The 25,786-nt window shown below is 46.6% G+C and overlaps 1 protein-coding gene across 3 annotated transcripts in view; it reads right to left on the reverse strand.

The window, feature by feature from the left end:
- Positions 1–395: 395 nt before the first annotated feature.
- The window catches only part of IFT43 (intraflagellar transport 43), a 47,532-nt gene continuing 22,141 nt past the window's right edge, over positions 396–25,786 (reverse strand). For all 3 annotated transcript variants that reach the window (XM_054162013.1, XM_054162014.1, XM_054162015.1), the window contains exons 4-9: positions 15,798–15,830; positions 15,249–15,295; positions 3,280–3,352; positions 2,888–2,963; positions 2,470–2,532; positions 396–1,667 (exon numbers count right to left, since the gene is read on the reverse strand). In XM_054162013.1, the coding sequence (XP_054017988.1) occupies positions 1,557–1,667; positions 2,470–2,532; positions 2,888–2,963; positions 3,280–3,352; positions 15,249–15,295; positions 15,798–15,830 (403 nt within the window). In that variant the 3' untranslated portion in view covers positions 396–1,556. The remainder of the gene's footprint in view (positions 1,668–2,469; positions 2,533–2,887; positions 2,964–3,279; positions 3,353–15,248; positions 15,296–15,797; positions 15,831–25,786) is intronic.

Here is a 25,786-nt window from a genome sequence, read left to right on the forward strand (position 1 = left end):
GGGTCGCCGTCGCTGGGGGTGCTCAGGGCGAGGCTTGACAGGATGCTTGGTTGCATGGTTTAGTTGATTGGGTAGTGCTGGATGATAGGTTGGACACGATGACCTCGAAGGTCTCTTCCAACCTGGTTTATTCTATTCTATTCATTGCGCTCTATTGTAGAGTGTAGATTTTACTTGTAAACACAGCTTCATTTACTTCTAACTGAGTTGGTCTGGCAAAGTTAATACTGGGGAGGAAACTTCAGCCCATCAGTCAGATTTACTAAACCATTTTAGTTTCTGTTCATACCAGGACAGGTTTCTCTGCTCAGAGAAAGGCCTCAGGATTATCCTCCATACACTGGCCTTCCAAGATTCTTTCTCATCTAGACTTAAGTTTTCAGGGGAGATAAAATACTTAGTGTCTGCTTGAGACAGATGACCCTTCCCTTATTTTGGTGGCCAAACAATGAAACTGAATTGCTTCTCTCTTGTTGGTAGCGTTTTCTGGCACATCAGAGTAGTGAATTCAGTGAGTTATTTGACCTCTCCTGCTATCAGTACAAGAACGGGAATGCAGTGCTCTACTAGACTGATCAAACAAGCTAAGAAAAGCAGCACTGCTAGCATTCCTCCCAGAACCTGCACTGCCCCTCACAAGTACAGAGCAAGATTCTCCAATGGGACAAGGCTTTGAAGGACATTGGCTTAGAAGTAATAGAACGGTTTCCTGCAAATAATGATCATGATCCTATGGGGATAATGCATTAGAAACTAAACAGATTTTTCTTTGGATGATGATAAGAGTTGGTTACTTAGTGCCAAGGAGACACCCACCAGGGAGTTACCTTGTTTCAGAGCAGCAGGCTCCATTCTTTCACATGCCTGGAATAAACAGTATTTTCTTTACAAACTACCTATTGCCTGAAGCTATCTCTGTTCAGGCTCTGATCTCATCTGACTGCCAAAGCCAAGCAGGGTTAGGCTTAGTCAGAGTCTAGCTGGGAAACCTCAAGGGGAAAAGAAAGGTGCTATAAGAAGCGGTGCTGGCAGTTCAATAAGTGATGCTGCTTCCACTGAGTCAATACAGAGGTAATGTTCTAGGTGACAAGTTAAACTGGCAGGGAATGGCTGGAGGCTGTGGGATGAAATGTAAAATGGGCATCTTAACAACTTGTGGCATCTGTTGTGAGGAAGATGGCAACCTTGATGTCCTAAGCAAACAAATTGTATCAGCCCATGCTTCTCTGATAGCCATCACTGAAAACCACTCTCCCTTTTAAGATGGCCCACTCTTGCCAGGCTGCATTTCTGTAGAGGAAAGGTGCTAGTCAGGTGGAAGTCACTGTTAGTAAGTCAATGTTTTATCATGTTTAGAATTCTTACTCTCTTCACAGAACAAAGATTCTTCCTACAAAATACCCCAAACTTCTCTGGAGCCAGTTTTCCTGTGAAGCGAGGTCCTATTTACTTTCATGTCTGAAATAAATTCTCAAATACAAACAAATTAATAGAAAAGTAAAGTATTAAGCTATTATAAATGAGATGGATATATGGATATCTGGTGTGCCAGTGCTCTAGGGCACACTAAGGTGGTCCTCTTTTTCAGACTGTCCTAGGTCCCAGTCAGCCACTAGTTCTGAGGACACTTCTGTGAAGAGATGGTCCCAATGCCAGCTGACATCATCCTACCAAGACAAAAAAAGAGATAAACATACTGAAATGTTACTGGTGACACTCAAAGGTCTCTGAATGCTTCCAAATATTCAGATAAACAGCAAAGACAGAAACTAAGTGGCAGCTGCCCTGGCCAGGGAAGTCTTTGATTGAGTTAGCTAGAACAGGAATCCTACCCAGAATGAAATGTGAATCCCTGCTACAATTTAAAGATGCTGATAGAATTATTCATGTCCCAGACTTCTGTAAAGGTCAGATTTTTTGATACTTGTTATTCTCAGACACACCTAGGCAGGACATAAAGATGAGACAAAAATCTTCCACCCTTCCACACTTCTGCTTAAGTATCTGCAATTCTGAACTGCACAAACTCTCTGTTGCTAGTCCTGAGCTCCTGCCCACCCAGTTGTACTGAGGCTGTTCTGCATCAAAACATCCTTCTCCCAAACCCCAAATGCTTTCTGCCTTTGCTCTTCTGTACCCCGCTGTAGAACCACCTGGAGCTCATGGTAACTACCAAAAGACATTACACAACAGAGCACTGCTTCTGCAGGAATCTGCTAGGCCCTTCAAATTTTTCTTACTAGCTCTTTCACACTGAAGAGGGCTGATCATAGTGATGCCATAATCTCACACAGAGGAAGCCCTAAATATCTTTAACATAATCTGTTGGGGAAATCAAACCTCCATCAGCTTGGACAAGCTCCTCCTCACCTCTCTCCATCCCAGTGACAGAGGCTTACCTTCCAAGTACAGTCTGAAATGCCTAAGAAGCTTTGACCTTGCTGGCATTCCCACAGGAAAAAGACTCACCTCTCGTAGTTCATGTTCCGGAGCCAAAACTTTGGTAAGAAGTTTCAGGTCAACCTCTCCATCCTATGAACACAGACACACACAGTCACAGTCTTACAGACAGCAAGAAAGCGGATGCCATCATTTTACCAGGTAGGTCTTGCTAGAGATAGGCACATTCACCTCATAAGGGACATACACATTGTCCAAGGCAACAGCAGGAGCCTCATCTAAGCTGTAGATACCATACCCACACTATTTAGAGACACAAACAAGCATGAAAGGCACACTGCAGAGAGGAACAGACACACAGGCAGACTGTAAGCTGTTTGTATGATAGGGCTGTGCCTTCTATGCAGATGAGTATGTCTGTGGCGGATGATGGAAGCCTGGAAGGAGAGGAACTCACACTGGTGACCCCTTAGCCACATCCACTTACCAGAGTCTGAAAGGCAGCATACTTCATTAGATCTTTGTCTAGGTCATGGTAGGTCAGCACTCGGTTCACCTGCACACTGCAACCAGGAAGGGTCAAAGTGAAAAACTGAAATCAAGCAGGTCCTCACTTTTGAAAGTTTGATTTTGCAACATAAATACATTACTGTGGTGCAGGTTTTTCATACATAAAATATGCAGTAATTGCTTGCTTTGTTTAAAAGCAAACAAGAAGTTTGCACTATTCAGCTTGGAGCCCTGCTGCCACAATACACAACACCAAATGCTGCTGAATGGCACTGCTGCTGACATCCAGAGAGCTAAAATGGAGTGTAATTCCACCACCCATTCTGCACTGCTGATGAGAGCCTCAAGAGCACCTGGCAGTGCTCTTACCTGGGGGGAGCTGCCATTTGCATGGCCAGATCTTCTTCTTGGACTTCCTCCAAGTCAGGGATCACGGGAATGTCTGCAACAAGAAAAGCAGCAGCAGTAAGTGGGAAGTGTTGTGATCTTCACTCACTAGAGACAAGGTTCCCTTGCTTCACAGATATGAAACAGCCTGTTTCTTATTAGAGGAAAGCACAAGAGAGTTATTTAGCAATGATTAAAAATATCATTTAATATTAAAACAAGGCAATGAAGCTTTGAAGCTTGGAGTCTAAAGAAATCTTGCAAGATGAGCAGATTTGGTCTGGGTAGGACTCCACAGGCCATGCATTTGAACACAACCTTGAAGCTGAAAGCAGCTCACTACACTAAGCCCTGCTCCCTGCTTGCCATCATCCTAAGCCTGGAAAGAATTTCCTCCTTTTGAGGTACACTATCATTTGCTCAGCTCAGCTGCCAGTCACCTAGACTGTTAGAAATAAAATGTAGGGCAGGAACTCACAGAAGCCACGTAAAACCACGCTGAAGGAGCTGCTGGCAGAGTCTCAAGCTGTGCAGAGACCTGTGACCTTCCTGACTGCTGAGGAAGAAAGTACTGGTTGTCTAGCAGACAACAAAGACTAGGGAAGATGCACCTAGCTGTAATATTATAAACCTTTTAATCATTTCCAGTGTAACCCTGGAATGTGATGTCTGGGTCACTGGATATTGCCAGGGCATGGACTACAGCTACTCCAGCTGAAAAGGATGCTTAGAGAGAAAAGAATGGAGAGGAGGAGGAACTGGATGTACACTGAATCCTGCTAAAGAAGCAAGGCTCTGAGAGCACTGCATACTTTTTGATTTGACAAACCACTGTAAAAAGAGATGGAGAAAACAAAAAAGGAGAAAGAGAAGGGAAAGTAACTGGACATGCAAAACAAGGACAGAGTAAACCAGTACAGATCTCCTTCAATGAGTCAAGGCCACAAAGGCTCTCCTGAGACCCCAAGCCCTCAGACAATGCAGCAGCTGATGGTTTGGCTGCAGGAAGAGGTTTCACTTGCAATGTATGCAGACAGAGCCGGGCCTTTCAGCACCGGAGCAAGCAGGCTGCTCCCAGCTCTGTCAGCAGTGTGGCCACACTGCTGCTGGACGCGAGCAGGGGGCTGGGGCTGGCTTTGCCCTGCTTTGCAGCCCAGGCTGAAATGAATATTCAGGAGCCGCAGAGATGTTCCCACCTACGGTGCTAGGGGCTGTGGGCAGGGTCTTCTGTAAGAGCCCCTTGTCCGGCCGCCTGTCAGCGCTTCACAGGTTCTCAGCTGCTCGTCCCCGGCGCGTGCCCCTGGCTTAGCGGCCAGCGGGGCCGCAGACAGCCCTCGCCCAGCTGCAGCAGGGCATGGGTCAGCCCGGGCCCTGGCCGTTCCGAGCTGGCCACACAGTGGGATTTCTCGCTAATTGGCTGCCTGGCGCAAGGCTGAGCGGGACAGGGGCTGCTGCAGGAGCCTGGCCGCAGCAAAAGGCAGCGACAGCTTGGCCAGCCTCAGCAAAGCTGTGCCTTCTAGCTCCCCAGCCACTCAAAGAGCAGGTGCCTCCAACTACAGCAAACTTCCCAAAGACATTTAAAGGAAAACTGTGGCAACAGAACCGGGGTCTCCAGGCTGTCCCTTAAAGGCATGTGCAAGAAATGCCTCTTCAGTGAACTGCTGGCATTTGGGACAGATGTCCTCCTCCCTGCTTCTAGGGACAATACACAGAATCCCAAAATCAGCCAGGTTGGAAGAGACCTCCAAGATCATCAAGTCCAACCGATCACCCAACCCTAACTAATCAACTAGACCAAGGCACTAAGTGCCTCATCCAGCCTTTTCTTAAACACCTCCAGGGACATCAACCCCACCACCTCCCTGGGCAGCCCATTCCAATGGGCAATCTCTCTTTCTGGGAAGAACTTACTTTCTAAGATCAAGCCTAAACTTCCCTCTGCACAGCCTGAGACTGTGTCCTCTTGTTCTGTTGCTGGTTGCCTGGGAGAAGAGACCAAGCCCCACCTGGCTGCTATCTTGCTGGCTCTTCCCTGCAGGGAAGGGCTCAAAGTTCTTGGTAAAACTTGGAGCAAAATGCAGTTACAGGACAAAAGCATCCCCACAGCAGCTGGTAAAACCTGCTCACTGGTAATGTGGGAGAAAGTCCCTGCATAGAAGCGACAAAGACCAAGAAGGGAACAAACCGGTGAGAGTGCTCTAAGGTGTGGAATGACACACTGTGCAGAGGTATCCTCTCTAGTCCAGGCAAACAAGTATGGGAATGAGAAACAGTACAGTCTTTCCTGAGCTAAGTTACCCTTTTCAGCAGGAGACTATGAATGCTGCTCAGCAAACGCAACTAAAGGAAGAGCTACCTGAGAACAGAATTGCCCTCACCCACTGAGCAGCACAACCTGTAGCAGGAGAAGGTCAGATCCTCATCCTGTTCTGACAGCAGAAATGTGGAAAGTGTTTGCAGCAAAAGGAATTTCTTCACTCGCTGCTCATTCTGGGGGCCTCCTCTTCCCAGTTCCCTTTTGTTTTCGGGGATCTCTTTTTGCACTAGGAAAAAATCTAAACTTAGGGCCCAGATCAGTGATGTCCATTCCCTTTTGCAGGTTCCCAAAGACTCCTGGATTCTCCAGTGCTAATTTTATCTCATTGCCACTGAATTCCATGGAGAGATTCACAAACCCCTGGCAGAGAGCAGCCTCTACTCTGTGTTAGCAAAATCAAGGCAATCACATAGAAACTCTTGTGAAAATAAATTCTAGACTCCAGTATCTTATAGATGTTTTGAAAATATTTCAGGCAGAAGAGCTGGACACACTCTGGGGGCTCCTGACAGCCCCTACAGCAAAGACCAGTGCATGCATGCTCTCACTGTGAAGTACAGGTGGTTTGTCCATTTCAAGGCAGGAGCAATGCCCTTTAGGACTGTCAGAGGCTGTCAGGAAACAGAACAAAAATCTCACAAATTGTAAGAAAATACTGGCCCCCCCAGGCTAACTGCTATTAGTGGGCAAATCAGCCCTGGAGTATCTGAGTCTTTATTTCCTCTTCCCTCTGCCAATTCCCACAGTGCCACCTCTCCACTATCCCTTTCCTTCTCTCCCTGTACAGTTTGCAGTGTCTCAATTCTACCTTTATCATCAAGGAGCCAACTTTTCCCCTCATTCAGTCTCCAGCTCCCTGATTGTTTTTGTTGCTTTTCTCAGGACTCACATCTCATTTTCCAGTAAGCTCTGGTAACACAACCAAGTCATGGCACCACATCCACTGCAGAGGAAGAAAAGCATGGGCTACTGTGCTGCAAGAGTATAGGCATATGCTCTGCTTTTACTATTCCCAGTAGCTGCAGTAAGGGTACTTACATACACCACTAGTATATGCAGAAATGTTTGCAGGACCACATCCTCCTTGAAACCCCCCCAAAAATTACTCCATCTCACATAGTTCTTCAACTGGATGAGTGTTTCAAAGGCCACATGCTGCCTGCCCTGTTCATACCCTACCATATCCAGGGAATCACAGAAACATTCAGGTTGGAAAAGACCCTCAGGATCACCAAGCCCAACACAGAACTGTCCTCCTCAAAGCTCACCCCTAAACCATATGCCCAAGCTCCACATCCAAACGACCTTTAAACACATCCAGGGCTGGTGACTCCACCACCACCTCCTTGGGCAGTGCATTCCAATGCCTGACCACTCTTGATGTGAACAGTTTCTTCCTAACATCCAGTCTAAACCCACCCAGTTGTAGCTTGAGGAGACAAAGAGGGTAGTGGCTTCTGGAGCTTGCAGTCCCCTGCCACTAAGCAGGCATAAGAATGAAACTAACTTTCGTTGAAGTTGCTTGCTCATAAAATGTAAGACTGGAATAATTACAGTGTCTCTGCTGCTGCAGAACTTTATTTTACTGAATGCTGTTACCTTCTGCATCACGTTTGGGGAATTTGAAACAGGCAAATGGAAGAAGGTCTGATTGAAGATGAAGTTAAGTGAAAGAAATTGGTCTCATTTAGCACATGACAGGATTCATCTGTGTTCCCAAGTCCACTGAGGTAGCATCATGGGCGTTTCATATTCATGAGCTGCTGCGACACTGTGTCCCCTCATTTACAAAGCACCGTGTTCAGCAAATTCTGTCCCTGTGGACACTCCGTGCATTTCATGGTCTTGTCAGAGAGACATCAAACACTTCAGTAACCAAATACCAGAAAATGGCTTTAATTAGCGCGTCTCAATGCAATAAATAATTTTTCTCTCTAAGTGGAGAAAAAAAAAAAAAAAAAGGAGAATTAAAAAAAAAAAAAAAAAGAAAGTGAAAAGCAACAGGCAAAAAAAAAATCTTCAAAAAAACATAAGGAACAAGGGACACAGACAGCTTCTGCTGAACACACAAACAAGCTTGAAGCCTCTTGGAAGCTTTCTCAGGAGAGCGGCAGGCAAATGGAGAGGATAAAGAACATTTCTTTGGATGCTTGGATATTAATTTCCCTGACTGAAATTGCCCTACTAGTAGGCCAGTACAGAACAGCATACCTGCCTGATCAGCCATCAGGGAGATGAAAACAGTGGAGTGAAAAGCAGGTAGTACCACAGCCACCAGGGCACTGCCTTAAAAGCTGAAACAAGCAGAAGATAACCTGAGTGTCCCATGTGCCAAAGCACCCTTTTGAGGAAAGAACGCCAACTGTGCAACCTGCCCAAGCTGATGGGAAAAGTCACCCAGCAAGTAGGTGCCAGGGGTTTCACAGGATCTAGGGGAGATCATGCTGCAGATTCAGTACTAGCCCTCCAGCCTTGCACTAAAAGATTATGCATTTGCCTTGCATCAGACAAAATATCTTTTTCTTCCTCCACCAAGCTCTGATGATAGGGTCAGCAAGGTAGATGACTAGCTGGGAGGTCAGGCAATCTACGAGACACTCTACTTCCTTTGCTAGTGTTGTGCTTTCACAGCCTGCTTGGCATGGCTTCTTCCTCACCCAAGAGGTTGCTAGGGTGTGGATAGCTAGGGACCGGCGACCGGAAGATTTCGTGCTGGACGGAAAGATAAGGTTTTTCTAATAGCCTATGGTACCCAGGCCATGATGTAAGCAGATGGATGTGACATTGTAACCCCAGGGTTATAAAAGGTGATAACAACCAGTAATAAACGCCATTTGCCATCCACCACATTGGTGTCAGCGTGCTGATGGTCCGAGCAACCTGGGCCTGGCTGCCGTACAGCCCCCTCCCCCGGACCAGGTCGTCTTGCCTACCACAAGCAATTCGCTTGTAAAAGGCAACACTAGGGACAGGCATTAGGAAACTTTGTTGCTTCCCAAGGCTGCTACTGACACAAAGCCTCTGCCCGGTTGCAACCCCTGGGAAGCATGAAGAGAGAACACTGAACAGCCCAATCAGGTGAGTCACTGGGCTCAGTGCAGGGCTCCAACAAGCAGCAATCCATGGCTCATATAGTGCTAGAAGAGCAGACACTGATGGCGTTAAAGATGAGGAATCTCTTAATGCATAGGTTTGTTCACCATCAGCAGAAGACAGGAGAAACTGGAAGCCAGGCTCAGGACACCATATTCCTGAGGTTATCAACATTCAGAGTGGTAAGAAACCTCCTAGCCTTACCACAGCCCCCTGACAGAACACTGTGCCTGCCCTCCTTTTCAGCAACATCTGTTCTCCCCTTTTCAAAGGCTGTTCCATTCCTTTGCACTATTCCCCTGCTGAAACACACTCAGAAGGTTGTGGGGCAGCAGATGACAAGGTGTGAGGTGCCCAGGGAGGGTCTGGTGAACTCAGAAACACAAACCCCTCCTCAATAACGCTGGAGATGAGTGGTTTTGCACGAGAGCATTGCTGCGAGGGGGAAAGCGGCTTCTCAGGATGCTCCTGTGGACGGATGTTCAGGAGCAGGCGTGTCTGATTCTATTTCATCCTCTTCATGTTATGCTTGAGAAACAAGACAAACTACATTTCTTTTATGCTGAATCTTTAGGGTGGGCTTTTTTATTATTTTTTTTTCTTATATATATTTATTAAAAAAGATGCCTCTTTGATCGGCAGCACCCATGGCACTTCCACATCCAGCAACTCCTCAGAAGCCTCCCTCCCTCCACACAAGGCCACCGCTGCTGACAGCCAGACAGGTTTGATCAGAGCCACTCAGAATCGGATTTTCATAAGACAGATGAGGAATCTTACTGCTGCTCTCTCTCGTATCAGATGAGAAACTGAGGGGGAGGGAGGATGGCTCCTGAGGGAACCGCACTACAATCAAGGGCTATGTGGTTCAGTCTCTGTCCCTCCACTGCTGCAATTTTCAAAGGAGTTTGCCTCAGGCAGTTTTAAATGATGGTGTCTCAATTCTGTAATCATCTTTCAAGAGCTTTTCCTTAAAGGGTATTTTAGGTAAACCTAGTCCGTCAACTACACTTATGGACTCAGCCATCACAGACCCAACGTGACTCTCTAGCTACCACATCACCAAATTTACCGATGGAAGATGCTTACCCAGACCATCATTTTCAGCTCCTGACAAGCTGTGTGCACTTCATTGCAATTAAATTGTCCACTGTCCCTTGGTCAGTGGGATGCTACTTCAAACAGGCCATCAGACATATTCCTTGAGACAAATTCTCTGCTCCCCCCTGACCACTGTGGCTGTCAAGAGGGAGCTTTTCTTTAACACCAGAGGCTCTAGATCATAATGTCAGCAGTCACTAGAGGGGTTCAAACTGGCCTGGACTAACAGCTCAGTGGAAACCATTGGGCTGTGCCAAGTTTGCCCTTCACTGCCCTTGCACAGAGACCTGAGGTAGCACATTAGGGGAGCAACTGAGAGAAGGACTGCAGTGTGCCAACACATCCACACTCAAAGTCACAGTGCAGAATCCCAGAAACTCAGCCGTCACTGTCACTTTCCACCTCAGGCCCCTTCAGCCCATTCACACCACTTCCAAAACACCATGTTTTTCACTTTGTCTCCACTGATGCTCAGAACTCCTTGTTCATTTAGCTCTGCCCAAACCACTTCACCACTGTCCCCTGAGCCTATGAAACACCTGCTGGCCATACTCGTGACTGTTCCTGCAAATTCTCCCCTCTCACCTTGCAGCTCACACACCCTGGAATCCACCACCACTTGGTGTACTCTGCAAAAAACTGCAGCTCACCAGGGAAGCAACTAGTGAACTTTATCAGGAATGACAGAGCCAACAATAACTCAACACTGTGCTCTATTCTCAGCTCTGTTTGGAGCAATTTCATCATTGGTGCATATTTGCATGCAGCTTGAGCCATGTGACATTTTATGGCTGAGAATTACAGGTGTCTGATGCCCTGTGAGGGCTCTCTCCCACTTGACAGACAGACATCATTCCCCAGAAAGATGTGGAGACCGTGGCTTATGTCTGCTTCCTCCTCTGCAGTGCACAGAGCCTGGACTCCCAGCCTGTTCAAATGCAAAGGAGCTGCTGGTACATGCCAGAAGGGTAAGAAATCCTTCTAGAGGTTTGACATTGTATAGAGAGGTCTAATCATCAGCTCTGCTTCCTTGAGGAGGCTTCCCAGCAGGCAGGAAGGGGTTTTGCCTTGAGGGCATAGATCTAGTGACTGTCTCCTGGCAGCTTTCCTCACCTGCAGGTCAGGTTTGGGTTGTCTGTGTAGCACAGCCAGGCTTTCATTTCAATCAGCTGTCTCATTCACACACACTATCTGCTTTAAAATAACAAGCCATTGTTCTCGCAGACAGAAAATCACACATCACATCCCAGTCTTCCAAAAAGAGCCCTGTTCTAGGAACTATGCATCCCAAGGGTAACAGAGAGAAGGGAGGAAGGGACATCTGAAGATGGGGCAATATTCTATGGGGGGAAGAGTATCTGGGAGAGAGATGAGAACCTTAGCTAACAAGCACCCCGTAGAGTGCTGAGGAGAAAAATCCAAGGGCAATGCAGTGAGGACACAGACATCTGGAGGAGTGCAACTCAGCAATACAGAACTGGTGGACAAGAAAGAAACAACAAAGAAACTTACAGCCAAGAGGACAAAGTAGATTTCTGCTGAGGGGTCAGGGGAGAATGCCAGCATTTCTCACCCCAACAGGTAACAGCCCTTTGCAACTGGATGCCAGAAGGAGACACGCAGAGTAAAGCCAAATGAAATGCCCAAGCAAAGTCAAAGCAGAGATTCTACTCCCCCACTGGAGAAAGGAGCAAAGGAAGGGGAAAGCCCTCAACGTGAACTTGGTTTGTTCTGTCTTCCTTCTCACCTCATAACAAAGAATAGTCTGTGCTTGGAAGAAGCTCTTGGCCGCTACAGAAAAGGAAGCAGTGCTCTGCAGACAGCACTTTTAAAATTCCACTGATAGTCTCCCATCTCATGCAGTTTCCCTGCAATACAGTGCTCAGTCACTGCTGCTCATTTCCCCTGTTGACATGGACAGAAAATTGAGCAATTACCCTTAAACTCCTCTCTCTCAGATTGCCCAGATTGCTACATACACAGCATTAAGCCCCCAATTGCCCCTGGCCAAAAGTGACTCAACTAGGCCTGTCCTTTAGGAATTAAGCACTTTTGTGTTGCTTCTGAAGGTTTATTATTCCTCCCGTTCTGATGTATTAAATCCTGCTAAAGCAGGTTTCCCAGCACACAGAAGGGCTGAGCCCCCCACAGGATGAGGTTCAGCTGGACACACAACCACCTAGCAAAGATGTGTTATCCAAGTGCTGCGCCTGTGCACTAGCACGTCCCAGTGTGTCTTCAGGAGGATTGGCACTAAGCTCACAGCGAGTGCTGTAGGAAGCCCCCCCAGTATCCATCATCTAAACACTCCACAGCTAGTTCTGGAGTGACTGTACTTTTTCAAAAGCCTTTCCAGCCTGGAGGTTTTTTAGTCAAATACAAATCTTTGCTTTCCTACAACTCAAGCCCAGCTCCCTTTAAAGTGGCTCTCTTGTCCTGGACTAGAAATACGGATTAGAGAAAAGGAATTCTGAGCACAACCTGAGCCAAGATACTTCACTGCTAGCATCTCAAGGGTTTGTACAGGACAGCATGGATGACGTACACCCTCTGGGTTTCCCCAAGCAACTGTAAAGAGTGGCTGAAACTGCAGATAGGGACATGCATGTCCCTGTCTTGTCCACTCAGTTTCCCATATTACTTCAGTCTTTCCACACAGCCCGAGAAGTGACTGAACTCCTAAACTTCCCTGGAGCTGAGGAATCAGATGCTATTTCATACACAGGATGAATGGCCATGAACAGGGAGAGAATTCTGCTCTTATTTCTGAAGCTGCAAGGCATATTAAACCCTCCTTGATTGTACAAACTTCATTTTCCATGTACCAAACTGGTCTCTCTCCAGGCCCTATTTTCTCTTTGGGGTTTTTGAACACTTTCTCCAACGAAATCCAAATTCTGAGCCTCTGGGTCTTAACAATGTAGAAATGATCTCAACTGAGCACATTTCAAATACACAAGAACACTTTTTTTGAGGGCATACAGTTTTGTCCTTCATTCTTCTAATGAAAAGGTTGGACAGGGGACAAACAATGTTAATGGAATGGTACAGCTCAGCTTTCTAATAGGTTAAAGGAAGGCGATCCAAATGTATTGGTTGACAGCAGCAATCATTACGCAACTGCGCCTGTTCATATTAAGGTGTACAAGCTAAGGCATTATGCAGCACAAAATAACCCTGACCCATCCTTGGGGATCCATACACCAATGCCTTGATTTTTGCATGTTTAGAATCCAAGCTTTACAGTTGCAGCTAAGGACACAAGCCCAAGTGCAATTCTGTGTGAATGGGAGGGCTGATTACAGCTCAACTTAACTGCACTCCCTGTCTCCTACACTGGGCAGTTATTTGTATCTCTCTGGTTATTAAGAAAAGAAAAGGAAAAAATTGTTCAGGTTCTGGAGTTTGCTTAAATGTCACTTTTCTTCACTGCAATTACTGTGCCCAGATGGAAAACTCCTCTTCCAGAATCACAGAATACATCTGGTTGGAAGAGATCTCAAAGATCATCCAGCCCAACCCTCGACCCAGCACTGAAGGGTCAACACTAAACCACGTCCCTAAGTGCCAGATCCACACACTGCTTAACCACCTCCAGGGATGGTGACTACACCACTGCCCTGGGCAGACCATTCCAGTGTTTGATAGCCCTTTCAGTGAAGAAATATTTCCTAATATCCAGCCTGAACTTCCCCTGGTGCATCTTGAAACCACTGCCTCTAGTCCCTGTTCCTGCTGGCCTCCGTGTTTCTATTACAAGCCAGGATGCCATTGGCTTACTTGGCTCCGTGGGCACCCTACTGACTCATATTCAGCTGTTTGTCAAACAATACCCCCAGGTCCTACTCTGAGTCACAGCTTTCCAAGTACACATCCCAAGTCTGTAGCTTATCATGGGGTTGTTGTGACCCAGGTGGAAGAAATAGTATCTCCCTGTAGAAATAGGACTACAAGCATGGGATGCACTGATCCATTTAGAGATTTTCCACCTGTAAATGACATCCACAGCCTAGAGAATTTGACTGCACCAGAAACTACCTGGGTAGGAACGCTCCTTAGATGAGTGGGATCCTTCTTTGAACATATAAATTTAATCCAAAGACGAACTCTGCTTTGCATACAATCCAAATTCAACTGTTAACCACAGGGTAAGCACAGATAAGTAAGTAAAGTGTGTTAGGACTTGCCATGTTTTCATACTAGATTCTGCATCCACTCTACTCTGTATTGATTACTCAAGGTCTTGGCACACTAAAAGTCACATGCTGCAAACACGTGGCAAGCATTTTTATGCCTGGTTAGAGTACAATAATACTCTGAATACAAGATCAAGGTTCAACAAGAAGGACAGCACATGTGGAAACAGTCAAAGAGCTTTACAGAACAGACTATCAGCTTCAGTGCCATATGCTGAAATTTAAGAAGCCCAAGAAACATCCCAGGGGAAAAATTGAGTCTATTCTGAAGATGCCAATGCTATAAAGGTGCCACTTCTGGCAGTCATATGTTGCAATGCTTAATCTGTCTAGAAGACACAAATACGTCTTCATTTAATCTCATTAAACATACTAAAGTCTGATCCTTTGTGACTCCTGGTAATTATTCTGATGCTTGGTGATATTTTACAGATGCAACTTTTTAGACACTGTTAAAAATCCTTGGCCCTTGAAAACTGAGGTAGTTCCTAGAGACCTTAATGAATTCCTGTGCTCCCCACAGCTCTCCAGTGCTTGCCTCCAAATTCATACTGTGTTTTTTTCCTGAGATTTCCCTTGGCTCATCCAGTCTCAGCTAAGCAGGTGACACACTCGATACAGAAAACTTGTGTTAAGTCAGGAATTTCACAGACTTCACAGCAGCCTGTGCAGGAATGGGATTACAGACCAGTGTCTGTGGTTAGTTTATCATCTCCAATCTGAGGTTAGGGCAAGCTCTTTTTAACTTAAGAATTCCCTCATGGTCAAGACCCCAGGAGGGAACAGAGCAGGGAACAAGACAAGGAGGTTACCATAAGAGAGTCTTTAAGTAGAGCATAGTATCACCTAAACTAAGGGACAGCAGTGATTTCTGTCCCTACTCTTAACATTTTATTGCTCTTTTAGCTCTCTTTTTGCCCCAGTCCACTATACTCCATGCAGAGGTAATCACAGAAAAAAGCATGTCCTCAACAGTTTCCTTCTTCCCAAAGGTGCTTTATCATTCTGTGTTAATGAGGAGCCAGGGTTAGACTGCAAGTTCACTTCCTCTTCCTCCTCTCTATCTCCTTTGCTGTCTCTCCCTCATTCAGCAGTTGGGGGAGAGGTAGCAGCTTCTGCATTTGGTTACCCTCAGGGTGGTTCATTTCCTTGCAATTTCTCACAAGATGTCTCTGCTCACTTTACTGGAGAACCCCCAGACATGCAAGAAGGCACTTTTTGCAGTCAAGTAGGTGATATCTTACCTCCTCCATCATCTGATGTCTCCAGGCTCTGCTGTCTGAGACGATGGCTGCAGCAAAAACACAAGGAATAAAACTTTCAACTGCAAGCCCAGACAGACACCTTGTTGAGTCCCATTGCTCCCCACATGCGTCATGGCCTATCAAGGGGAGAGTTCCCAGGTACACTTAGCCTGCAGACTGACCTTCTTCCATACCCCTTATCCATGGAATCAGCAGAAATCTCAGCTTAGAGTGATCAAGCAAGATGCCTTATACCTGAGACAAATCCCTGGGCTGTAGACAGTGGGGCCTGGGGTGGGTGAGAGGAAAGTGGATGCTTTCTACTTTTCCCTCTTTCTGTCATATGGGAGTGACAGAAACATTACCTACTCCATATCCAGGAAACTTCGGAGTGACCAGCCCTGTCCTATGACACAAATTCATGCCAGGCTCTGCACCCTTCCCAAGTTTCACATCTTGGTGTTAGTGGTGCTTTGAGTTGCATGTCCCTTCTCCATGAGAACAGATGTAAAAGTTGTGGAAGAAGTCTCAGCAACAAGGGGAACTTACTCTTCTACTTCTTCTCCATGCTTTCTTCCTGACCTGCAAGAGAAGGACAGGCTTATGCTTAGAAAAGGCTGGAGAGAATTTAAAACTGCTCCTTTCCCTATATTACTGTTATTGTGCAAAACAGTTCCTACACCAATAAGCCACCGTGACAAAAAGCTTCTGAGTGCCTCAGATTGAAGCAGAACCACTTCAGTCCAGAAAGACAGCAATGCTCAGACACAGCTTTTTAGCTTCTTGGATACTTTTCATACCCCTCTGCCATCAGCTGCAGGTAAAGCTCACCTTACCCAAGTAGAGAGATTGACACATTGAGGAGTGAAGGAGAGGCTGTCCTTTGTCTACCTATCCCTGACGGATCAACAGGACCATGCTCTGGTTGCCTTTATCTGTTAGGAGCACCATTTGAGCTGGCCAAGTTCAGGTCATACGTGCTGTCACCGCAGTAAATCAGGGTTGATCTGGCTGAGTTAACAGGAGTTCATAATAATAACGTGGGGGAGAGGCACTGGCAAATGGCAGCTCCCTTGCTCTCCACCCCAGCAAGCCCAGAAGTAATTCAGTCCCGATTAGGGACGCTTGTTCAATATTCAAAATGTAAAACATGGAGGTTGCTGAACCAGCACTTTGAAAAGTTAATTAAATGCCAGGTTTCTTTTTAGCAGATACTCCATCACTCGCTGATTGCTTTGGCCATTTTGCAAAGTGAAGTTTCATCTCTATGTGTTGGGAATAAATATTCTCCCCTCCCTCGAAGTCAGGGTGCTATGATAAAGAACACATGGGGCTCTCTCCTACCACATGCACAGTCTCAGGACACACCAATATGTAACAGAAGTTGCTTCAGTGCCTTGTACTGCTGCTTTCAAAGCCCTTCCATGAGATGGGGACAGGGCTTTCTTCTGCTCTCTGTTCTAGCAGGTTATGGTCCTCATCTAGCTCTCCTGTGAAGTACTCTTCTAAGAGTGAGGAGCAGAGCAGACAGGATGTTTAGCTGTGAGAAGACAACCACTTGTCTCCACTGCTCCTCCTGGGGCTTGCAGTCTGTGAGAAGTTAAAAATGAACTGGTAATCTGAGCCCGACAGTATCCACTGCTGCAGATGCATAGGTGGCATCTGCATCTGGACTTTCAGCTAAAGCTGCATCCTTCTACTCTTCAGTAGAGGCAGAAGTGCAATGGAGCTGGAGAATTTAGGAAAGAGCTCTTCCAGTGACGAGTAATTGTCCAGCTCCATCTTTCTTCCCAGTGGTGACCCCCCTGGGCTTCAGAGGGCCTACCCCCAGCACTCTCTGGAGTCTGGATCTCTGAATGTGGAGTTTGGACACAGACGGAAAGATGAAGCAAGATTTATTCTATTTTTTCCTTCCCTTCTGCCTTCACAGAACTGCTTCCCATACCCTGTCTTCAGAGCCTTGCCCTCACTGAGCTGAAGCATCCCAAATGATGGCCTTGCACAGCCCTGCCAGTGAGGTGATTTACTGGAGGTTCAATCTCACAATCGTGTTACTCTTGATAACTGTCCATCCCCCGGGTAACACTCTGTTTCTCAGTACTCACACTCCTTACATCTTTGCTCATCTCCTGTCCCCAGTCAGGAGTGAAACACTCCACATGTTTGCACTTCTTAGAAGAGGGTCACTCCTGCTATCCCTGTAAACAATTGTTGTTTCTTTTTTCCTGAGCTCCCTGCCATGACAAATACCTAGGTGGCCAAAGGGAAGACAGGCATATGTCAGTCCTAGAGGCACAGAGCTCCAAAACTTAAAGCTTTCTCAACTTCTCCCTGTTATGTTAGAAAAGGGCTCGCTCAGGGCAATAAGCAAATACTTCTCTAGGAAACAGCTGCACTACAGTGCAAAAAAAAAATAGTAATCTGGGGAAGAAATTAATATACTGGGGCAGCACTGACCCCTTTAAGCCCTAGTGGTAGAACGTTGTCCTGTCGAAAAAAAGTTTCCTCGTCTCTCTAGGGCAAGCTGAAGCCCCATGTCCATCCCCCCCAAAAGGAGAACACAGGGTCCAAAGGTGGCAGTGGGTGATGACAGTCTCTGACAGTACTGTGGTTTATACAGAGCATTTGAATACCAACAGCACTAGAGCAGGAACTAGAAAGGCCTGTTGTGCAGTTTAGGCGAGACATCTGCTCCCAGTCACCTGTATTAGCTCTGGTTGTTAACACGTGATTTGGAATGGCAGTATTTGATTGAACTGGCATTTCAAACCAGCTGATATGGTCACAGGTAGAGAACTATCCCAGAAATATAGTATTAAATGTCTGCAGCACTAGAAGGAATTGCATGTTTTACACTCTCTGTGGCCTTCATCATTGAGCTATTAGGTAATACCAACCAGTCTGCTATTTCCTATCTTCTTTTATAAGGCTTCCTTTCATTTTGTTTGATACCAAATTACTTTTTCATTCCCTGTTTCAGATTGCAGCAAAAAAAGGGGAAAAAAAATTAGTCACTAAATACTTTTCATTTGTTCCTGACCTTTTGCTTTTTCAGCCCAATTGCATCACCTAAATCTACCTTACAAAGTGACCCTGAGAGAAAAGACAAGCTTTGCCCTGTGTGCTAAGGCTAGAAATCTTCAAGGCAGTAAGGAGTCATTAACAGATTGTCAAAAGGTGCCCTGCCTCCAACCCTGTCCAGTCCATAAGCTTAGCCTCCAGAACCAGTCACCTCCTTGCCTCTTTGCTCTCCAAGCGCTATGGGAAGCTCCACAAGCATTCTTCATGAAGCTATCACTGCTTTAAGCATTGTGGAGCACCCCTTCCTGAGAACTGTCTCAACTCATTAATATCAATTGCAACATGTTGAGGCTAACATTCAACCCTTCAGGAATATCAGGCCTGGGTACACAGTATCCTCTTTATTCATCACTCGGGTGCAGCTTTCCAGTGGTGAGTGAAAGCAGACAGGGAAAGAACCAGACTGTAAATTCAAGGCTGCACAGGCAGATTTTCTACTCTTATGTTCTCAGTCACAAGAAGTGCAGCATCCTGGTTTGCTTGCTCCAGCTGGTGGCACAGCATGAGCTATAGATACACCCACTCAGGTAAGGGCAAACAAAACAACACAGTCCTGGGAGCAGTGCTCAGAAATGCATTCAGTCTGCTGTATTTTACAGCAGCTAACTCCACTTTTAGTGAGACAGCAATACCTCTGTTTCTTTAATTTCTTCACCCGTTATATCTAGAGGGCCAAAGAACATGGATCAACCCCACAACCTGGACAGCTCCACTTAAATTCCCTTTCGCTGCAAGGCTGGCTGTGATCCCAAACATAACCAAAATCCCAGAATATATCATCTGGCTTTAGTCACCTACGACCCCCTCTCTATTTCAGGGTGCTTACTAGCTAAGAAACCCAGCAGAAGACCCCAAAAGATGCCACATTACAAAATACCTAATTCTCTCCCACCTGTGTCCTACACCAGAGGATATAGATGTGATCTTACTCTTGAGTGTTTTCTTTGCTCAGTTCTGGCCAGCAGAAATCTCCCTCCAAATTAATGAGGGGGTCAGACCTCAAAATGGTGGTTTTCCCCTCCACACTCCTAATGTACAGCTTAGTTGCTTTGGACCTGCCTGCAACTTCTGTGCTGAAGGGTGAAAGGCAGTTCTAATGTAGACATCAGTTCTGTTAAACTGTTTCTTTCTCATTTAATGGACTACTGTGGAGATCTAAATGGAGATAAAGTAGCAGGGCTCAGAGAACCGTCAGGATGCTATCTTTATGCAGCATGACAATGTGCAGTGGTTAATTAGACACCGTTAACCTATTTTAGCAGGGGACATAACTTGGATGAATGGGGGGAAATGTCCTTGAAATCTTTTAATGTCCACAGCTCATCAGAGCTCTAGACACACTTGCACTGGGCACCGAGCCTCAAGCCAGGTGCCAGGAGGACAGTCTGCAAGATCCGAGGCTCACTCCTGCGTGCCCAGGGAGATGTGAGAGCCGGCAACACAGCCAGGGGAAAGGGCAGCAGTTACGGTGGCTTGCTGAAACGAACATTAAGGAGACTGGACGGGAAAGCCCTGTCTAGCGTGCCGAGGGTGCCAGCCGAAGAAGAGACGGGCTAGGAGCGCGGGCAGCTCCATCACCCAGCCTGGCGGCCCTCTGCCCGGGCGGGAAGCCCTCCGCTGGGGCCGCTTTGCTGTCACCGGCGCTTCCCGGGCCACCCCAGCGCGGCGGGGGCCGGGGCCGGCGGGGGCCGGCGTGGCTGCGGGCCGCGCTCCCTGGGGCCGCCGGCCCGCGCTGCAGCATTGCTGGGCCACGGCCGCCCTCTGCCGGGCCCCGCTGGCGTGGCGACCGGCACGGCCTCATCGCGGAGGCCGCGGCTCCCCAGCCCGCTCCGCCGGGACGCTGCCCGGCCAGGAGGGAGGCGGGCACTGGGGCTAGGGCAGGTGCCCGCGGGCACACCTGCAGCCCAGAGCAGACTGTCCCTGGCAGAGTGGGCGCGGAGGGGCCGCACGGCGAGATGCAAGGGGATGTTAAGTGTTTTACAGAGCGAGCACCACCGGGACAACTTCATCTGCCTGAGTGTCAGCATATTTCCTGACATGTCCCCGCCACTTCCTTTGTGAATCATGCGGAAACAGAAAGCTGCTTGAAGCTGCTATAAGAATGAAATTGGGGGGGGGAAGAACGTCCTGAAGTTCAGAGAGATATTTTGTTTTGAGAGCAGGGTGATCAAAGGTAGAGCAGAGAGATGGGCTTTGTGCACAGGAAGCCAGACCCTGGCTAGCGTTCTGCCTCGATGCTTCCATCCAAAACCATACCCACCCCAACGCCGAAGGCTTGGCTCAGCCCTCAGGGAGACATGAAGCCTTTTGTCTCTAAGGCACTAACTGTAATTCAGGCCCAGGCCTGAGGGAGGAGGGAAAGAAACAGATAAAGCACTCTAGCTCAAGTATTTTTCTAGTGCCCATCACCAAAGTGAGTGGGTGGTGAGCTACCAGTTTCAGCTTGTTCGATAGCCTAAGGCACAAGTAAGTTACACATCCAATGTGACGCACAAGTGCTAACCCATCAGGCCTTCGGGCTCTCCCAGCATGGGTCTTGGTCACTGGTTGTTTGCTGAGGCACAGGGAGAGAAAAACATTCATCAAAGCTGTATGTAAACAAGAACTGCAGCCTATGCTGGAAAGCACTCAGCACCTTTCCCTGGGGTTCTGATCAGTTGTTTAAGTTATCAGCTTCTCTCCCTGGACTGTGGAAAAGCCATATTTGCCTTAAATCATGGAGTTCAATTTTCACATCCTCTAAAATCAAGGCAAATTTTGCCATCGATTTCAGCAGACCATTGTGAGCCTTTATTTCTGTCACAGCATGTCACCTCAAAGCCCTCTGCCTTCAAGTCCTGGGGCAGAGGGCTAGCTCTATCTCCACAATGGGGTTTTAGGTAATGCACATCTTTTTAAACTCTAATGGTCCCACTTCTCACAGGCTGCCTGGGCGGCCTGAACCACATGTTGAACACACTGCCCTAGAGCCTGGCACTGGAGGAAGCAGGGTGCAGTGATGAGCAGGCCGTGCCCTGTTGGGACAGCAGCTGACAGGCACTGAGGCTAGCTGGCTCCAGCTGAAAAGGGCTTGTGAGGCACTAATCAGTATCTGGCAGAAGTGCTATTGTTTCTCCTCATGTCCTAATATGTGGGCTTGCTTAACAGAAACAACAAAGGAGAAAAGCTCTGGCAAGAAGGACTTTAGGAAGTGGCACAAAAGAACAAGCTGACAGAGAAAGTTCATGAGAGTCACTGTACCTCAGCCTACTCACTGCATTGTCCCTGTAACAGATGTTCCCAGGGTTCCCCTACTGCTCACTGGTAGAAAGCTGACCAGCAAAGCTGTACAGAGCTCCCACTGAGCAACAGGAAAAAACAACAACACTCAATACAAATTCCTGCTGTGTGGGAAAACAGTGCTGCAGCTTCCAGAGGTAGCCACTACACAGCTTCAGTCCCTGAGAACAGGGGCTCTTATCCAAGTGCTCTCCAGTAAGTACTAGGGCTAACTCTCACAGCAAACGGCTCTTGAGGTTTACAGGAGCATTTCAGTTTCCATTTAAAGGGAAAAGCACACTTGATCCTTTTGGTTACATGGAAGATACTGGCTGCTAAAGAAGACTTAGAACTAGAATGCAAAGAAAAACTATCAAAGCCGTTCTCTTCAAATCCCCCAACAGAGAACAAACTCTCGATTCTAAAGCATTGGGCTGAAGACCTTTTACTTGTGATTTGCCTTAAATTAAAACACCAAAATAAACTAGCTGTTTATTACTTACTGGCATCTGAGAGCAACAGCTGAGCAACAGCTTCTGAAAGAAGGTATTTCAAGAACTTGGATTAATTAATATGCAAGTTCTTAATGTTTTAAGAACAGTAGAGAGCTCATATGGGAAAGGGGACTGGAGGGAGGGGGCAGAAATAGGGCTAAGCAAGTAGATCAGTTCACCCTAAGTCTCTTTTGGCACTAAGCCAGACTTCATAGCCCATTTAGAGGTGACCTACAAAGGCAAGAGAAGTTTTGAGTCTTGGCTTTGATGGAGACAAAAAGGCTGCAAGTTGCATGTCTTCTTCAAGAAGGTGTTGCTTTCTTAAAATAGAAATATTTGGGACAGCAGGAGAGTATCCCCTGAATTTGCTGATAAATTCATTGGCATTACAGAGAACTAAGGAAGGAAGATGCTTTGTCCTCAATCAAAAGAATCAAAGAGACTTCACCCTGAACACACTCTGCCACCTCAGAAGCTTGCATGGACTGTTACCCAAAGTGTGACAACCTTGCTCCATTTTTGTCATGCAGGTTTCATCTTCTAGGGGAGCAAGCAGCTCCAATACTGCTCGTCTTTCCATTGCCCACTGTCTTTCAGTAAAAAGAAGTAAAATAAAACTTCACTAAGAGATTAAAAAAAAAAAAAACACAAACAGAAATCTAGCTATAAATAAATAAATAAAAATCCTAACTCTTTTTCCAGGCTCCTCTGGGCACTGCAAAGCTACAGGAATGGGCACGAGCCCAGCATTTTCCTTTTGCAAGAAACTCTTGCAGGACTAAGAGAAGGAAAAAACCCCAACACATCACACTGATGGTACTAAGGGATTCTCAGGTGACTCCATTGTCTTTTAGAGACTTTCCTGTTTCATAGAATGGTCTGGGTTGGAAGGGACCTCTGAAGGTCATCTAGTCCAACCCCCTCTGCAGTCAGCTAGATGAGGCTGCCCAGAGGCCTGTCGAGCCTCACTTTGAATACCTCCAGGGATGGGGCCCCTTATCTGTACAGAGCCTAAACAGAAACACCAAAGCAAGCTCACCCCAGCAATGACACAGAGGGACAAGAGTCTGTTAGCATTCCTGGAACACCCAGCCTTTAAAAAAAAAAAAAAAAGAAAGCAAGAAACAAGGTGGGTGAAAGGGGGAGGAGGAGAAAGAAAGGCAAACCCCCCCCACCCTGGGCCTGCACATCGCAGCTCACCGCCATCTTGATGTCCTTGATGCGTGCTGATGGCATGGAGGCGGCTGGCACCAGATCAGCCCAAGAGTAGGAATGAGAGGCCAATGGAGATTTATGTGAGGAGAGTGAGATGGACAAGGTAAAATTGTCAGGAGGAGTTGTTAGAAAGTAAAATATATTGTGACAATTCCACTCCTGCCGTTCATCAATAAACTGACAGATCATTTAGTGTCAATTAGGAGTGATAGATGGACAAGTCCCCATGATCCTGGGCCAAAATTAATGGCTGGGAGGGAGAGGGTGATTGAAAATGACGGCTGACATTGAGAGGAAAGTCCTGAAGGTCCCCAAGGGGCCATTACTTGCCTCATTCCCTTGCAGATCAATGCAGGGACAAACCCAAAAACAGACACTTCAAGACAAAACTTAATCAGACTTCCTTTTCTTTCTTCTCCTTCTAAGTTGTGCCCCCTGACTTGGCAGCCTTGATCTTTTGTGCCTGTACTCCTCAAATCACTGAGGACATCCACGGATGGCTGCAAGAGTAAGGCTGCCATCTTTCCCACAGCTAGGAGCCTGGCTCCCCTCCTAACATGGCAGCATCACAGGGAAACCTAGACTGAGATTCACCTCAACACTTGCAGGCTGGGAGTAGAGGGCACAAGCAATGACACAAGCTTCCCATTAGACAGAGAAACTCATGAGCTCTTTACTACTCCCACTTGCAAGCCAGGGATGGCTAGAGGTTTTATAAACCAGGCACTCTCAGGGGTCATTTCATATAGATGCCACACTGGATAGTTTAAGCCCATATTTTTGAAACAGGAGGTTTTTTTAACTTATCTCTAGACACCTTGAATCATAAAACTCCTTAATCTCTTAAATAACTTTCCTCCAGCTCTAGGGTGCAATCTCACCACTGCCCACCCTCCAGAGCCCTAAATGATATCTACATAGAGGCTGGGTTACCCTGCTCTACAGATCACCCTGACTGCACCCCCTTCCTTCCTACAGACCCTTAATAGTCACCTTCTTGTAAAAGGCATTCCTGGACGTGATACCACCACTTCTGTTCCAAAACACTTCAGCACAGTCATTTTCCTAAAAAGGTCTTGATTATTCCAACTCTGTATCATCTGTCAGAAAAGAGACCTTTCAGCTGCAGCTGAAGCACCTGTTGCTAAATTGCCACAATCCCTGTAGAGGAAAGGAGGTACACAGAAGAGACTTCCTACTGAAAGCAGCCCTTTGGTTGCAGGGCCACCTGAAACGAGCTGTGTTTATTCCACAACCACCTTAGCTGCTGCCTGCAGGACTGTATAAATTTTAAGAGGCTGACTGCAAAACCAAAGGAATCAAACTGGAAGTGTCCTGAAGAGCAAAGAAATAAAGAGACTAAAAGGGAGGAAAATCACAGAAATTCTATAGGGGAAGTCAGATAGATGAGATAAGCAGAAGCTGGAATTAAACAGATCCAGACAGCACCTCTCTTTCCCCAAATGCTCACCAGTATGCAAAACCAAGTTCCTTTTTCATTTTCCCATTGGCAGGCACTTGGTGTTTCTTCCTTCTGATGCATGAGATAACCTGACAATAAACCTCTGCTTTGCTTGTCGCAAGTGTCAACACTGATGTCATTAAGGACATCAGCACAGCCTTCAGAATGGCACTTGGGCTCCATCCAGCGGTTAGAGAGCTGCTTCTGTAGCAAAAGCAGCTGTAATTACTATTACTCATGTAATCTCAGCAGGGTACTAGGCCCCAGGTGGCTGCCTATCTTCTTGGCTGGTTGCCTTTCCTCTCATACTGGGGCCAGAATATTGCTGGGGCAGCAACAGGACTGCCTCTTCTCATAGGAAGTGATTCTTCTCTCCAAGTACAAATTCAAATAAATACAGCAGAACCAGTTGCAGAGGGCCCCATCAGTAAGTCAAAAAAGATTCTTCTGTCACTACTTTGTGCCATTTATTTGCTGACTGCAGAGGACCAGTCTGAGGGTTTGCTCAGACACTTGCCTGCAGCCCTCATGATTATCCAGATTTACAGATGGGACTCCTAGCAATGACAGCTGTTCTACCAGGAGTCCAAAGTACTCTTTCCATGCTTGACTTTTGAAAACTTAGCAGTAAAAGACAGCATTTTGGTAGCTGTCAGGAACTTAAATACCTGACACTTGTAAATGCTATGAAAATTCCTGATAAAATGTTTTATCTTGCTTGCACACAATCTGAGCAAATTAATTCAAAACTAATTACAAGTTGGGAAACTTTAAGGGCCCTCTTCCTGTCTTGCAACAGACTGAGACAGCAGGAGCCTCATGGAAACAGTCAGCAAGACAGAGAGAATATTTGCAAGTTTACATAGGTATGACAAGAGCTGGGCAGGTAAGGAACTAAGAGGGAGCAGCAAAGGTAGAAAACCCCAAAACCAAGTGATCAACTGATCATTTCATATTGATAAGACTCTGAACTAGAAATAGAGCAGAAAAGAGCTTTTCTCTGCAGGAAAAGCAACAAGTGTGCAGTT

Source organism: Dryobates pubescens, chromosome 5, assembly GCF_014839835.1.
Source record: "Dryobates pubescens isolate bDryPub1 chromosome 5, bDryPub1.pri, whole genome shotgun sequence".
NCBI classification, from domain to species: Eukaryota; Metazoa; Chordata; class Aves; order Piciformes; family Picidae; genus Dryobates; species Dryobates pubescens.